The 15460-nt window shown below is 40.4% G+C and overlaps 1 protein-coding gene across 2 annotated transcripts in view; it reads left to right on the top strand.

Annotated features, from left to right (window-relative positions):
- Positions 1 to 598: 598 nt before the first annotated feature.
- ARHGAP28 (Rho GTPase activating protein 28) overlaps positions 599 to 15460 on the top strand; it is a 74111-nt gene continuing 59249 nt past the window's right edge. Inside the window, exons 1-2 of one of the 2 annotated variants that reach the window (XM_074878615.1) lie at positions 767 to 882; positions 14519 to 14701. Coding sequence is in view for 1 of the 2 variants with exons in the window: in XM_074878607.1 (XP_074734708.1) it covers positions 752 to 882 (131 nt within the window). In the remaining variant the exon portion in view is untranslated. Of the gene's footprint in view, positions 883 to 14518; positions 14702 to 15460 lie in introns of both variants that reach the window. The other variant, XM_074878607.1, reaches the window with a different exon arrangement.

Raw genomic sequence — 15460 nt, 5'->3', positions numbered from 1 at the left:
ATCAAGTGTCTTGAGGAGTATTTATTTATGGGATTGCTTGAGACGAGTGCACACTATTAGAAAAATAATTCACTCATTTCCCAGTGCCCTTCTAATTATGTTCTCAGTCGTATCAGGCAAAACGAAAGCTTAATGTGTTTTCAGGAGAAGGCAAGTGCAGTTTCCTGCCACAGAAATGATCCAGCATGTAGGAAATCAAGGTTCCTGCTCCTTGATGATTTAAACAGAGCAGAGCCCACTTGGTTTCTGAATCTCTCGTGTAAGCACTTTAATGTCACTCCCTGCTCTGCCAAATCACACTTTGTGTTTGAGTAGTGCTCTCTACTCATCCTGCTGCTTAACAGGCAAATGATTTCACTTAGTCGAGACTATTTCAGGAACAGAAGCAGGAGTAACATTAAGAAAGTCGCTCTTAAAATGAAACAAAAAGAAAGAAAGCAAGAAGTTTTCCCGGTGGTTGCTTGGTGTCATGCAGGATTATCTCAGGTTTCTAGTTTCCTAGGAACGTAGTAACTTCCCTGTGGGTTGTTTTGTGGGCGGTGTTTTTGAATATATGCTAATTCAGCTTTCCTGACAGGGAGAGGAGCCGTGTCTCAGTTACACAGCTCTCCTGACAGCAAACGGTGCTGAGAGGCTGCTACGGAGCCAGGCCATGCACTCTCACTCGTGACAGGACCACTCGCCCTCCTGTTGGGGGCCGTTGGCACCCCCTGGTCACCTTTGTCACCAGCAGCGGAGCCGACATGTGCCTATGACCATGGAGATAAAAGACTCAGGCAGTGTGGTCCTGACAGCCTACCATCCCCACAGCCCGGCCAGGATCCCGGGCATGGAGCAGAGCTTTGTGCAGGACATCCCTCCCAGCCATTCGCCCACCAGCAGGTAAAGCCTGAGGGATGGGGACCGGTGCCATGCCCTGACGTTTCGCCGGGGGTTGGTTGTGGGTTTTGCTGACTGTATGTCAGCCTAAGAACGTATCCTGATGGCTCAGTCACTTCACGGGCACTTTACTCTTGCATGTCTCTTGCCCTCACCGGGGAAGTGATTCAGCCCAGTGGCGCTGGTCAGGATTGAGAGGGGGAAATGTGAGTGCTTGTTTTAAATCTTGTAAGTCAACAGATCAGGCCAGTTTCCTGCCCAAGATACTCAACAAGACATTCCCAAGAAAAAAAGCACGTGAATCAGGCTTCTGCTCAGATTGTTTAGGACTGTATTACGGAAAGTGAGAAGGCTGGAGTGACTGAGTCTGGTGCTCAGAAAGTTGTTCCTGGCTTTGGTTTAGAGAATTATTTAATTCCTTCCCCGTTCACCCACCAGGTCAGGACTAGTCCTTGCCTTTTTGTGAAATTGCAGTTGCTGCTTTGCACACCCACATACACACAATGGGAGATTGCATCGTTAAAGACGTAGTCTAAATAAGAAAACTCCTTTGAGTTGCAGGAAACTAAGCATTGTCTTAATTAATGCAGTCATGTGTATGTTTACTTCCCTGCTCTGTAAGAACGCATGCATTTGCACAGTTCAAAAACAGAAGTTTGGGCAATTTTATTGTTTTAGAAAATCTGACCTTTCTCCTAAATGTACGTGTCTGGCTTTTGCAATTTTCTCCAAAAGAAGTGGCATGAAAGTTCATACTGTAAAAAGTTGAAGAAAGTAGGAAATGTTATTCTGTGACTTGACTGAAAAAATGAGAACTAAAGTCTGAGGAAGCAGTAGATGTCATTATCCCCAGGAATTAAGTTTGTGTCTTCTCTTAATAAAAGTAATGATATTTACTTCTATTGTTTATTTATAGCCTGATAGCTATTTTGTTTTCAATGTCATTATTTAGATTAGCTGCATCTTCCTGTTCTTTGTGTATTTCCCTGGCTGTCTCATAAAGATAACTCCTTTGTTCTGTTAAACTGTTGTTTGAGAGCAGTACCAAAATACACAATTTCATGTTAAGAAAAGAAACACAGTCTGGGCTTTTAGATGCAGTAAGAATGGCATTTGCTGCTCAAAACAGAGAGCAGTGGTTTGGCACTGGGTTACTGGGGACTGTGTCATTTCTTCCCCAAGGAAGAATGCTAAACTCAATCTCCCTTTGAGTCTGTGAGCAAAGGAAATGTGGTGTTTTGCTATTTTTCTTGTAGGTGTGCTAATTGTTTTAAAATGCTCTTGAAACAAGCTCAGCATGTCTTAGGGTTTAAATCACGTATGTATCACCTAAGAAAAGCAGAAGTGTGAACTGCAGTTCCTGAAAGAAAAAAACGATAAGAGGATCCTGGCATTTTGTCGAGGAACATATTTTGGAAGCTCCTGCCATGAGGCAAAGCCATCTGTCTCTCTATATGTCTATGTGTCTGTAGGATTTTGGTGCTGTCTCCCCTTTCTTGTCCTCAACTTCCTGCAGCTGTCTAATAGCAGTAGCCAAATTCTCCCATATGGGCAGTCAGTGACCATCTGAGTCTCCAAAGCCTGTTCAAGAGCGGGATTTTAGTAACCCAGCATGCAGTCCTCTGGAATGCAGAATCCATGAAGGCAAATGCACTGAGTGTTTTAGCAAATGGTAAAATAGGCTCTGGCTTAATCCCTACTTCATCTTCTAAGAACTCTTTCCTGGACTGCATTTTCTGTATAGCTTCCTCTGCCGCCATCCTAATGCAAGAAGCTTTACTATAGACTCTGTCTGGTGTTCCTTGATCCCTAGGGCAGCCACCCACACTACAGCATTCTAACTCCCTGACTCTCCAGGAGAATGATTCAAAAAAGCATGTAACAAACAGAGGTGTTGTCTATTTTCTGTCTGATAACAAAATCAGTTGGGACCCACAGCCTGACTTTCCTCTGAATTCAGCGGATTTAGTTGAATGTAGCTCTAATGAAGTCCATACTTCAGATATATATCTGTGAGAACCAAATCAGTCTTGGATATTAGCCCTCAATTTGATGAACTGCTGACCAGCTCTGTTTCCTTAGGAATCAGGATCTTTAATGTTCTTTCCTCTCCCTAAAATTTTTCTCTTGCTTTGGGGTGATGCTCCCTTTATATCAGAAGAATAGCTCCACTCATCAGAGCAAGGCTTGGATGTGAGTGTGTCCCAGCTATGTTTTCTCTTGCAAACACTTTCACTTTGGGAACCTTCTAAGCAGAGGTTTCTCACATTCTCACAGAAAGGGGAAGCTAATGCAGCCTCAGTCAGCATTTAACTGCTCTGCTTCCCACTATTTTAAAAGATGCTGATAAAAAAGGAAAGATTTAAGTATCCATCATGAACCTCTAAACAAATGAGTAATCTTAAATACTCTTGCCAATCCAAGTACACAGCTGAGAAGCCCATGGACACTGAAGTTTACACTAATAAAGTAACTTAGATACATCAGACCACTTGGATTCATATCCATCTACAACTCTTGAGGGGCCAATCAGGCAGGCGTCCTGTGTGCATCTCTAAAACATACACCGGCATCATTATCATCAGCATGAAGTATAGCAACCACAAGCATTTTCATTCATAAACCGAGTGGGAGAAGAGTGTGTATACCCCATCATATGTTAGGGGATATTAGCTGGTGTGCTGTAAGGGGGACAGGAGAAGATGTGCTTTAGCTGTTTAATATGGAAGGTGCATCACTGTGCAAAAAAGGATGGTAAATTCATAGATGTAATGAAGGGGAGAGTGGGATGAAAGTTTAACTGCACAGTGATGCAGTCACCAGTCTGTAAAGGAGAATTATAGCTTCAAAATTTACTGTTGGATTACATTAATAAAAAGGTTTAGAAGAGGGACCACAAATTCCAGCCATTCTCCGAAACAAGAGAGCATCAGGGAAACTAGAGAGAGCTATACTTAAATATCTCCTCCTCAGCTATCTTTATAATTTGTTTCTATCTTTCTCCTTTTGTTCCATCTTGCAGACTTTACCAATTCCACACATGGGGTGAGCCCTGAAAACTGCACTGTTGAGTTTGCTAGAGGTTCAGGACAATTCTCCAGCCAAATCTTCCTTTAATTCTGTTAATGCAACTAGGAAGTTAATTTTCCATTTTTCTCACAGGGTATTCATGTCCCTTCACTTTTCTTGTCATTTGCTTTGCATGATTACAATTGTTGATAGCATTTCTATTATTCATATCTTTTTTTATTTACTGCTTTTGGAAACATCTGTTTTCTTCACAGTTAGACTAACTCTATGGCATATGAGTATAATGGGAAAGGTTCCTGTGCTTTTGGTATCCCCCTCTCTTTTTTTTAATCCCATTTATTAGATGTCACAAGCACCAGTACCAAACACCCCAGAATATTACACTATCTCTTTCAGTAAAAATACTGTCTCAGTGAAAAGATGAAAGTGCTGATTTATGTTAATGGACAAATTTTCCATCCTCACTTCAGAGAATGAAGGACTTTGTAGTTGTGCACAAATACCACTCCTGGATTATATAAAGGAAAAGTGGGAACATGGCCATACGTCTTCCTCACAACTCCTTTTTGTCCTGCTAGGAGAAGCTAGGAGGAGTTATTCCTGTGCTCAGAGGAAACAGGCATGACCTCTATGCCAAATGGCCAGTGAGCTCTCTAAGGTAATTATGCAATTAGGGGAGTACAAAGCATTCCTAAGTGAGTCATTCTCAAGCTTTCCTAGACTCAAGTATGAGAGTTAGCAAGCTCCTCAGCCCGTTTGTTACTGGCATATCTAACAGCAAAGAACTCATCCTGCACTGCAAATCACAGATATTTCCACTGCAATGAGTGGCTTAAGCTTACATGTGCATGAGATAAGAATCAGAGGAAAGAAAAAGCATGTTCATAGGCTTTGTTCCTGCAGAATGGGTATGGAGCAGCTTTTAAAAGGGCACATCAAGCTGTTTATAGATGAAAAAAAAAACTTTATAATTAATACTCATGCAAAGAGCAGCATATATACTACCAAACCTAGGACCATGTTACTTACACAGGTAAAGAACAAAGTGAATTTCAGCACCACTGAACAATGCAGCCAAGACCCCTTCTTAGCTTCTCTCCTAGCCAAGGACAAGTCTGGCACTTCCAGTTGTTTCAGGGAAATGCCTTTCCAATCTCTTCATGTTCAGCATGTCTCCCTGCTACTACTGTCAGGGTATGACTTTCAGGCAGGCATCGCTAAACTATAGAGCCAAAAAAGAGCAGGAAAAATTTCTGAAGTTTCTATGTCTCCTTGAATTACCTGCTGGTAGCTTCCAGGATCCCCGCTCTCCAAGTTTAAGACTTGCAGAACTGAGGCCAATAGCAAAGTCATTACACTGCACAAGCATGGCATCAGATCCTTTTGCAATATTCTTCCCCTCTTGAGAGCCCCAAACACTACAGAGATATGTCATGGTGAGATAAAGTGCCCCGAAATAATGATTGAAATAAAATTGGAAGAGAAGCCCTTCTGCACCAAAATTTGGTTTGTTTTTACCCCAACAGAAGCAGATTTTATCACACTGAAGTAAGATCTGTAAACCCTGAGGCTAGGTGATCTGGGTTTAATTTCTGTCAACACTGACTGAGCAGCTCCCCTGCTTAGTTGTATACAACCGATGTCAAGAATGTCTTCTAAGTGATGTAGGATAAACAACCTTAACTATTTGGATGTTTATCTCACTCTACCATAAACTTCCCCAGAAGACAAAAATAAAAAGCTGGCTCCTTTTCCCCAGTAAATCTTGAAATGGCTTGGGCCTCTTGCTGTAACTTGGGCTTAAAATCTGTGAAATTAAAAATTTAAAATGTACTAAAAAAAAGTGGTAAAAGAATACCCCACAAACCACTAGTCTAGAAAAAGACTGTATTGACACATGTTGGGCAAAAAATACATTTTGTGGAAAAAAACACCTTTTATAATTTCTTGCAGCTTTCTAAAATACGATTTTTAAAGTGTATTTTTTATAGATGCTAAGAATGATAATTCTTAATAAAACATTTACTAGGAGGATGCATATAAATAAGTCAGACAATAGTAGACACGTTTTTCCTGTAGGTTTTAGAAATACCTACAGAATGTCCTCTGGGAGCCTCACTGAGGAATGTAGTATTTATAGCCAGTTCCTCATGTTATGGTTGAAACTAGAGTTGACTTCTCTGGTTTCTTTTTAGTTTGGTGCTCCTGCTGCTCTCCCTGGTTCCTCCATATGTAGAGCTGATGGAAAACATCTGGCACTGTCCTTTTGATCATTTTGTTTGGTTGAGCATTTAGCCCACTGCCCCATTCATTTTTCACTAAGAAGTCACTTATCTCTGATTACACGAGGGTTGGAGCTGCCCACAAAAAAAAAAAAAGTAGGACCTGAGGTCCTGTGTGCCCTACACAGACACCTTCAGATTGCATCTGGCAGACTGACAGCACTGGCATAACAAACCACCAGGGATCAAGAACCATAAAGTGCTACTTTTGCACAGGAGATAAAAATAATTCAATGTAAATGTGTGGAAAATGTGCAGTGGTGGGAACTGCAGGACACAACTATGGAATACTAGTAAAAGTCCTAGCTAGAACAGTATCTGAAAAGCATCTGTTTAGCACTGTACAAATATAGAATCATACCCTGAAATAGTGTGTAGTATCCATAGCAAACAATTAAATTAACATCCTGGCTTTCGGCTAACCACAGTCCTAGCAGCCTCTTGACCCACTGTGGTGCTTTGCTCCCTCTGGCCAGGTGGCACAGCAGAGTAGTGCCAGCAGGCAGCACTGCGCCATCAGGTTGGGACCATGCTCTGTGCAGCCTTTAGGTACTACCGTAATGGGTCCATTAAAAGAGCATAGGAGGGAAACTGGGAGAAGAGTGTCCAGAGTCACGTCCCAAGCTGGTGACTGAAGCCAGGAATCCTAACTGAGCATTTTGGCCCCTTTGCCTGCCTTCTTCTTTCTCTCTCAGTGGAAACAGTCCCCACTGTGGTCTTCCAAGTCCTGTTGTATGCATCACGGACTTGGGAGAGGGAGAGAAAAAGAAAATGCAAGGGGGTGGGAGGAAAAGGGGAACAAAGGAGGACAGGAGAACAATCACCTTCACAGGTATATGACCTGATTCTCCTCTTTGTGTGCAAATAAAAGGAGCTGGAGTGATAAAAGAAATGTCTCCCAAAGGATGTTGTGTAGTGAGGCCATTTACAGCTGACCCCCAAGTCCCACCAGAGACATGTGGCAATGGGTTTTGGAAGGTATTTAAGTGATGATTTTGAAGTCAAAAGCTGAAATGATTTAAAAGACGGGTTGTTTGAAAAAGAGCCCCTATTACCCTGAAAGAATATTTTAGCAGAGGTCAACAGAAGTGCTTGAGTTGGCATCCCTTGTAATTAATGCAAGGGAAAGACTGATGCTCTGTGAAGGATCCCTTGTCTCTGTAATTCATTTTTTCCCCTGCCTGTCTCTGTTAACTTTCCAGACACTGCCAGAGTCTCTGAGGAGAATGGAACAAACACCTGAGCAAGGAGCCTATTATCAGCTTGTTAGTTTGAAGACAGTTATGTTTTCTTATTTAGGATGCTATGTGTAATACTTGGCTACTGTAAGCCTGTGGGACTTTCAGATGTGCAAAATCATCCAGTTTAGGATGGATGTGTGCTGGATGTTTAGACAGAAGAAGGCTAAACAAAGGAGAGACAGGAATCTCTGCTACTAAGTGTTCCCATTATTGAATTTCCACCTGAAGGACTATAAAATCTCTTTATGCAGAAGTTGCTGTGAGCATATAATGAGCAGAGTAATGGCCATAAGTTTCTTTGTGGAGAGCAGAAGAGCCCTACCAGTGCAGAGAGATAGAGGGGAGTATATATTGAAAACCTATACGAGATGTAGAAGTCCAGCTGGGTTGACATAATTTACCAGCTGAAAAACAAGTAAAGCAAGAGACAAGCTGGGAAATTGTTTTTTAAACATCCGTGGACAAAACCTCAGGGCATCAGACATCAGGTCACTCTCACAGTTTGCTATCAGACATGGAAGAAGCTCTAGAGATGTAAGTCCTCAGATTTTACTACAACTAATCAGAAAAATACTAGCTTCCCAATGGACAGATTTGGGCAGGGAATAACAGATTTATACAAGGCCTGAATTTGATTCACTGAGTTCCTCACTAACTACGCCCCTGTAGACATCAGAGAGTCTGCAGTCACCCAGACTCAGGGTTAGTCTGTGCAAGCTCTAGGTATGGTGATGGAGAGCCTCGTCCACATGTTTCTCTGGCTAATAAAATCTCAGAACAAAATATCATCCAAGCTTATTTTCTGGCCCAGTGATGATCACACCTAGTGGTCACAAGGGAATTTAAAAGTGACAATTTCAGATCCTTTTTAAGGTTAACATTAGTATGAGAGCAAGAACTGAATAGCTGTAGCATTCAAACTAACATGAAATTCTCTCTTTTTTTATATTCTAGTCTAATAAAAGGTCAATAATAAATCCTGCAGTGGAACATCAAATGGCACATGAGCCTTGTTTATACACAGGGATTGAGTTAATGGATACTTAGGTGTAGTAATAGAGGTTTTACCTCTGAATTCAGTGGAAATGGGATTGAGCCATCAGAACTCAGATCTTTTTGTCAATAACTTTGCTTACAGGGTATGGTTATGCTATCTCTTGCCTCAGTTAGACCAACGTCCTATTTAATAAGATTCTTGCAGAATTAGACATCAGTATGAAGTCTTAGATAATTAAAACATAATGTTGTCTAGGCCTGTCTTCCTTTTAGAATCATAGAATCATTCAGGTTGGAAAAGACCCTTTGGATCACCGAGTCCAACCATCAGCCCTACTCTACAAAGTTCTCCCCTACGCCATATCCCCCAACATCTCATCTAAATGACCCTTAAACACATCCAGGGATGGTGACTCCACCCCCTCTCTGGGCAGCCTATTCCACTGTCTGACCACACTTTCTGTGAAAATTTTTTTCCTAATGTCCAGTCTGAACCTCCCCTGTTGGAGTTTAAAGCTGTTCCCCCTTGTTCTGTCACTAATCACCTGTGAGGAGACCAGCACCAACCTCTCTACAATGTCCTTTCAGGTGGTTGTAGAGAGTGATGAGGTCTCCCCTCAGCCTTCTCTTCCTCAAGCTAAACAGTCCCAGCTCCCTCAATCGCTCCTGATAGGATCTGTTCTCCAGGCCCTTCACCAGCTTCATTGCCCTCCTCTGCACTCACTCCAGCACCTCGGTATCTCTCTCGTATTGAAGTGCCCAAAACTGGACACAATGCTCAAGGTGTGGCCTCACCAGTGCAGAGTACAGGGGGACTATCACCTCCCCACTTCTGCTGGTCACACTATTTCTAATACAAGCCAGGATGCCGTTGGCTTTCTTGGCCACCTGGGCACACTGCTGGCTCATGTTCAGCTGCTTGTCAATTAGAATCCTTCTCTTCCAGACAGCTCTCCAGCCACACCTCCCCAAGCCTGTAGCAATAAATGGGGTTGTTGTGGCCCAAGTGCAGGACCTGGTACTTGGCCTTGTTGAAGCTCATCCCATTCATGTTGGCCCACCGATCCAACCTATCCAAGTCTCTCTGTAGAGCCTCCCTATCTTCATGCAGATCGACACTCCCGCTTAACTTGGTGTCATCTGCAAATTTACTGATAATGCACTCTATGTCCTTATCAAGATCATCAATAAAGATGTTGAACAGAAATGGTCCCAACACCGAGCCCTGAGGAACATCACTTGAGACCAGCTGCCAACTGGATTTAGCTCCATTGACCACCACTCTCTGGGACTGTCCATCCAGCCAGTGTAGACCCAGCAGATCATTCGCTCACCCAGGCCATGGGCAGACAGTTTTTCTATGAGAATCCTATGGGGAACTGTGTCGAATGCTTTTCGAAAATCCAGGTAGATAATATTGACAGCTTTTCCCTCATCCAATAGTCGGGTCATCTTGTCATAGAAGGAGATCAGGTTTGTCAGGCAGGACCTGCCTTTCATAAACCCATGCTGACTAGGCCTAATCCCCTGGTTGTCCATTATATGACTTTTAAAGGCACTTGAGATGACCTGCTCCATGACCTTCCCTGGCACAGAGGTCAGAATTTTGCAATACTTCCCTTCGTTATTCAAATATTTTGAAAACTTGAGTTCTCAATATTTGTCTGGATGTATCAGAGATGAATATAAAATCTTTGCTGTAGTTACAGGTGAAACATGGAGCAGGGGAGCCTAGGGCATTCTCTGAAGATGTTTTGCAGACTTGGCTGTCCTTGGCCATTTCTGAGCCAGATGGTGCCCATATCATGCATGTGCAATGAAGTGAAAGGAAAAAGCAAGATTATCCTGATGAACAGAGACAAGGGAAGCCTTTGTACTCAGGCTACAGCAGGATTTCACATTGAAAGTGCTCACTTTTGCAGAGAGGGTGGGCAGAAGGAAGTAGGGACAGCTGGCCAAGCACAGGAGAGGGAACTTTTAAATATCTGGGAGTCTTTAGTCTCCTGCAGAAACAGTTGTGTTCGCCTTGTGTAAGGTTCTTCTTACATCTTCCACTCAGAGGATGCATTTCCCCATAATCCTCAGTGATCTGCTACAATCCTTTGAGGCTGCCTTGCTTGCTTGTTTTATTCCCTCCTTCTCTCTTTCAATTAGTAAAAGCAATTAAACCATGAGAATTTAAAGATAACATTACTGGAAATGTGAGGTTTCTGGAAGTATTCATTTATTCTTATTTACATGTGTGGATATGTATAATATGTACAAGTCCATAGATGGAGCATGAAGCTTAAGGCTACCTATGTGTTATTAGCAATTCACAGAGTATATAGCAAACATTAGAATTACTTATCCCACCAGTCAGATATTAACTGGAATATTCTTGAAGCATATTCCTTCAAGCCATCTGTTGATTCTGACAAAGAGTGGGAATTAAAAATAAACAAACGAAGGAACCTACTATGTCAATTTTTCAAAAGCCTTCTTCAACATACAGGACCTTCATGTACTGTATTTAGGAAGCACACCACAGAGTTTTGGGAGAGACATTGACTCTGCAGTTGTTTTGTGTGGTCAGGATGCATTTCATCCTTAATGGACTCCATCTCTTATGGGTTTTTTTAACTACTGATTTTTTTTTATAAGATTTAGCTAACCCAGGCCTGAAGTTAACTGTGCCACACTCAGCAGTACAGTAAGACCATACAAAATAAACCAGCTCACTTCAGTCTACACTGAACACGAGTAAATCTGCAGTTCATTAGGTTACGTGCCATGCAACAATGAGTCACTGTAGTTTTAAGTAATCACCCATTTGTATGGGGAGTTTATTGTCATAGAATGTCCTTGGAAGCTCATTTTCTTTTTCCGAATTCAAACATGGGATATGATATTCATGTGGGCAATGAGGATGTCTAACACTGTTATCACTATCAAGAATTCTAAAAGAAACAGTAAGTTGTCATTTTCAGCATTAACCTTCTCCTACTTACATGGAGACTTACTGAAGCAAGAAGGAGGTGTATTGCTTTTTTATTTAATTCACAGTCCTTTTTTTTTTTCTCTCAGACACAGAACACTGAAATTTATGTACTATTGGTATTTAAGGCCCAGTTGTGATGTCTGTATTCTGACACCTACTGAAAATCTGTATTACAGGCATAAAGGAACAAAATAAAACAATGAAAAATTTTTTTAAAATTCAGCCTGACACCATAAGGTTTAACAGCAAAGTAATAAATCCATGGCTTTAGTGAATTTCACGATTACCATGTAATGATTACAACATAGGAATTCAGGATATCTTTTTATGGGGTGGCCATGAGCAAATCCGGCCTCCCTTTGCCTGTGTCCAGGAGCTGTATGGTGATATTAGCACAGCATTTTGCCAAAACAACTGAGCAGACACAGTGCCACACTACCACAGCTATAGGGCTTCTGGCGTGGGAGAGCCTGTGTCCAGCCTGCTGATATGACTGTAGGTGGAAACTTGAAGGCTGGAATTCAAGTGTTTAGACTAATGCTTCAGGACTGATAAGAAAAAAAAAAAAAAAAAAAAAAAAGGATATTTTTCTTCTGAACAGGCCACTCTGCTGATTAATAGGTTAGGCTGGGTATTTTCAGGTCTAGCTGCATAAAGTAAATAGGTATAAAGTTATACTGCACTTTTCTCAAACATTTTGCAGTCTGGAGTGGAAGCTTTATCCAACTCACTTGAACTATAACAGAATATCTCATTCATTTGTGCAAATCAGATTCCTACCAAAGCAAAGCACATGAAAAAGGAATGGTGCTTGTGATATTCAGTTAGAAAAGCTTATTGACAATACGGTAAAGGTATTCATCATCTGAATCTGCAGACTTCAGCAGAAGAGTCATGGGTACAGCAAGGATCCAGAACTAGTCCTGATGAATAAATTTAAAGAAGATTTTAAATTTTTATTAGGTTAGATTTTTTTTCCCCTAATTTATCTAATCTGATTTAGTAGAGTTCTGATTTTCCTAGAGTATAGAGCCTAAAATATCTTTTATTTCTTAAACAATAGATAGTTCAGCCAGTATCTGAATATCCATTAGAATCTCTTTTCTAATTAGATCTCATCAGCTGGATCAGGAATATGATGATGTTCAGAGGCTGAATTGAGCCATATTCAAACACTGTAACTAAGGTTCATAACCTTTATTCTGGAGTTGTCAGTTCAGGCTTTGGTTTCTGAATCATTTCATGGCATTGATCCAGGGCTTCAGTTATGCTGAAAAAGACATTGACCACTGCATAAGCGGGTGGAAAAACATCATTCAGCAGTTAGCTGGGTATGTCTGCTGAAAGTATGTCTGTAATTCTGTGAAGGAGATGGTGTTACTAAGAACAGATTGGTTTCTGAGACTGCCTTGAACCTAGCCAGCTGTAGTTAAACCCTCAAAGGCTGACAAAGTGCATTCCTAACTATATCAGTGAGTGGACAGCTAGATTAAGTTACCTCCTTTGAGACTATTGGTGATGAGTTTCCATCACTGGGATAGATTTTATATTTCATCCAAACCAAACGGGACCTCAGGCTGTGCAACAATAGAAATGAACCAAACACTGAAATGATATGCATCTGTGGGGCTACACTAAAGCCCTCAGATAGCCACATCCCATTAATTCACTGGACATAGCAGTAGCAATAACATTTGATAGTCAATCTTTGAAGACTTCAAATAAATTTAAACTTAGTTTTAGATTCACCTTTGAAATTAAGTAGAGCAGTTTGCATCAGGTACCAGAAACAGACAGGAAAATAATAGATAGTGGGAAGAGTTTTTCTGATATCTTTACAGAAAATGTGTATTTATGGCCTTGGCTATCTTCACAGGGTCTTACAACATTCACTGACATCAATATACTTAAGCAGCTGGTATAGCTGAAGATAATAAGCTCAGTATTTATTTTTCTGTGCTTTTCTGTGATCTATATAAAGTTAAAAACTTAATACCACTTTTCCATCATTTGTGACAACCTATAAAATGAGTAATGCCCTATAATGTGGTTACAGCAGACCAAATTTAGCATCTTCTGAAGATCACTTTAAAGCAATAAGTAGGTCTTAGGGATAAACAATGAATAACACATACTTACGTATGGTGAGAGGAGTGACATATTCTTACAGAAGGGGAGGAAACTTCTTAATCTTCAATATCAATTTTACATTTTACTAAAAGAATTTGCATGCTTTGCAAAACTGTTTCTGTTATCTTTGGGAGACATAAGGAAAAATCCTGTTTGCTTAAGTTAAAATTTCTGCCACCATTCATGTTTCTCACGCTTAAACCATGCTACCTAAAGCGAGAGAGACAATGCAGTACTCTATACATGCCACCTGGAAAATCCTGTTTAGAATTATGCAGTGTGATAGGCCGATCAGATAAGTCATGTCTGTAGAGAGGATATGTTTGTTTTAACTGTTGAACTGTGGAGGTTATAGAGAGTTGAATCTTTGGATTACAAATGTAATTGACATCTCACAACATTTAAGGTCAGGTCCAAAACTCCTTTTGGCAGCAGTAGTCTTTGGGCTTGTCTCTAAAGATCTAGATGTCCCGGCAACCAGCTCTATATCCTTGATACATGTTGCAGTGTTTCTTTTTGGTCGTTTATGCTAGTCACTTCCTTCACTTATTCAAAAACTCTTAAGTTCCTCACAGGGATGAATCAGTTATTGAATTTCTCTGTAATTACATTTCTATTGAATCCACTTTGTGCATTTATTGGACTTTGATAAAAACCAATAAACTTAGCCAAAAGCTACTGAACTACACAGGAAAGATAATTGAGTGGGACAATTCTGTAATGGTCACTCATGATGGAAAAACTTAGCAAGTTCAATGGGACATTTTTCCTATTAAATTCATCATAGTCACTTTTTTGGATTGCCCTCAGAGAAATATACTTACGAATGGAAATATTATCACAAGTTAACACTGGACCCCAAAATCCAAACAAAACAATGAAGCAACACAGACTTTCCTTCCTATTCTGATTGCATCACTGGAACCACTGCCTAGTAGAGGGATTTTGTTTGAAAAAACTTCCTTCTGTGTTTTTTACAGTGTTGTGTGTCTGCATTCCTGTTCATTTGTACGCTTGATTAGCTGAAATCAAATACAATGATGCAGATCTCCAAGCAGCTATAAAAACTCAAAGTGAGCAATACTAACACCAAAACAATATTCTACATTGCGATCTTCATGGGAATTGCCGTGCAGAAAGCAAAAGAGCTGATGCAAAATCACGTATGTGTTTTTCCTTCATATTATTTTGTCATTATGTAATTGCTCAGAAATTTGCTCTTTAGCAGACTTCAAATAGCCGTGTGGACAGGTAACAAAGGATGTACTGTTTGTGTCTCTGCCTCATGCACAGCTATCCTCTGGCCGGCAGCTGGAAAGAAGTGCCTAGATTTTAAGAACTTCTGTAAGTATCCAGCTGTGGGATTTTTCCTTCTACCCATTATATTGTCTATGCTTTTGATATTACTTCTGATTTTTGATGAGTTGCTCTTTTTGTGATTTTTTGGTAAGTCTTATAGATCTTGAGAACAGGGAAGGTATTTTGGTATTTGCAGTTGATGTTGTGCCTTCTAAGGATGAATTATTGAAGTGATTTGGATCATAGACGTTAATTTAAATGAATATAAATATAGTTTTAGGTGCCTAAGATAAGAAGATTGGTGGAGATTTATGTCATCCTATCTCAATTTTCAGTATGTGTAGCTTATGTAAAGATAAAATAAAATAATACACCAACCAACCAGAAACATTACCAAGGAATCTTCCAATCATCAAAAGAATTTAAAGGAACTCGAGAAAAAACTCAAAATTTAAGAATAAAGTAGCAATTAGTTAAGGAAATAGAAAGTACATAAGTTTTTAAAAAAGAAAACATTTAAAATCTATTTTTATGGCAACCATGCTTTCATGTGAATGTCTCTGTTACGCACAGGGTTTTTTTCTGCATTTGTCTTGTCATCAAACAAAACCTGGTTAGTCAGT

The sequence above is a fragment of the Strix uralensis genome, chromosome 1 (assembly GCF_047716275.1).
Source record: "Strix uralensis isolate ZFMK-TIS-50842 chromosome 1, bStrUra1, whole genome shotgun sequence".
Taxonomy (NCBI): Eukaryota; Metazoa; Chordata; class Aves; order Strigiformes; family Strigidae; genus Strix; species Strix uralensis.
This window is presented reverse-complemented; position numbering and strand designations above follow the sequence as displayed.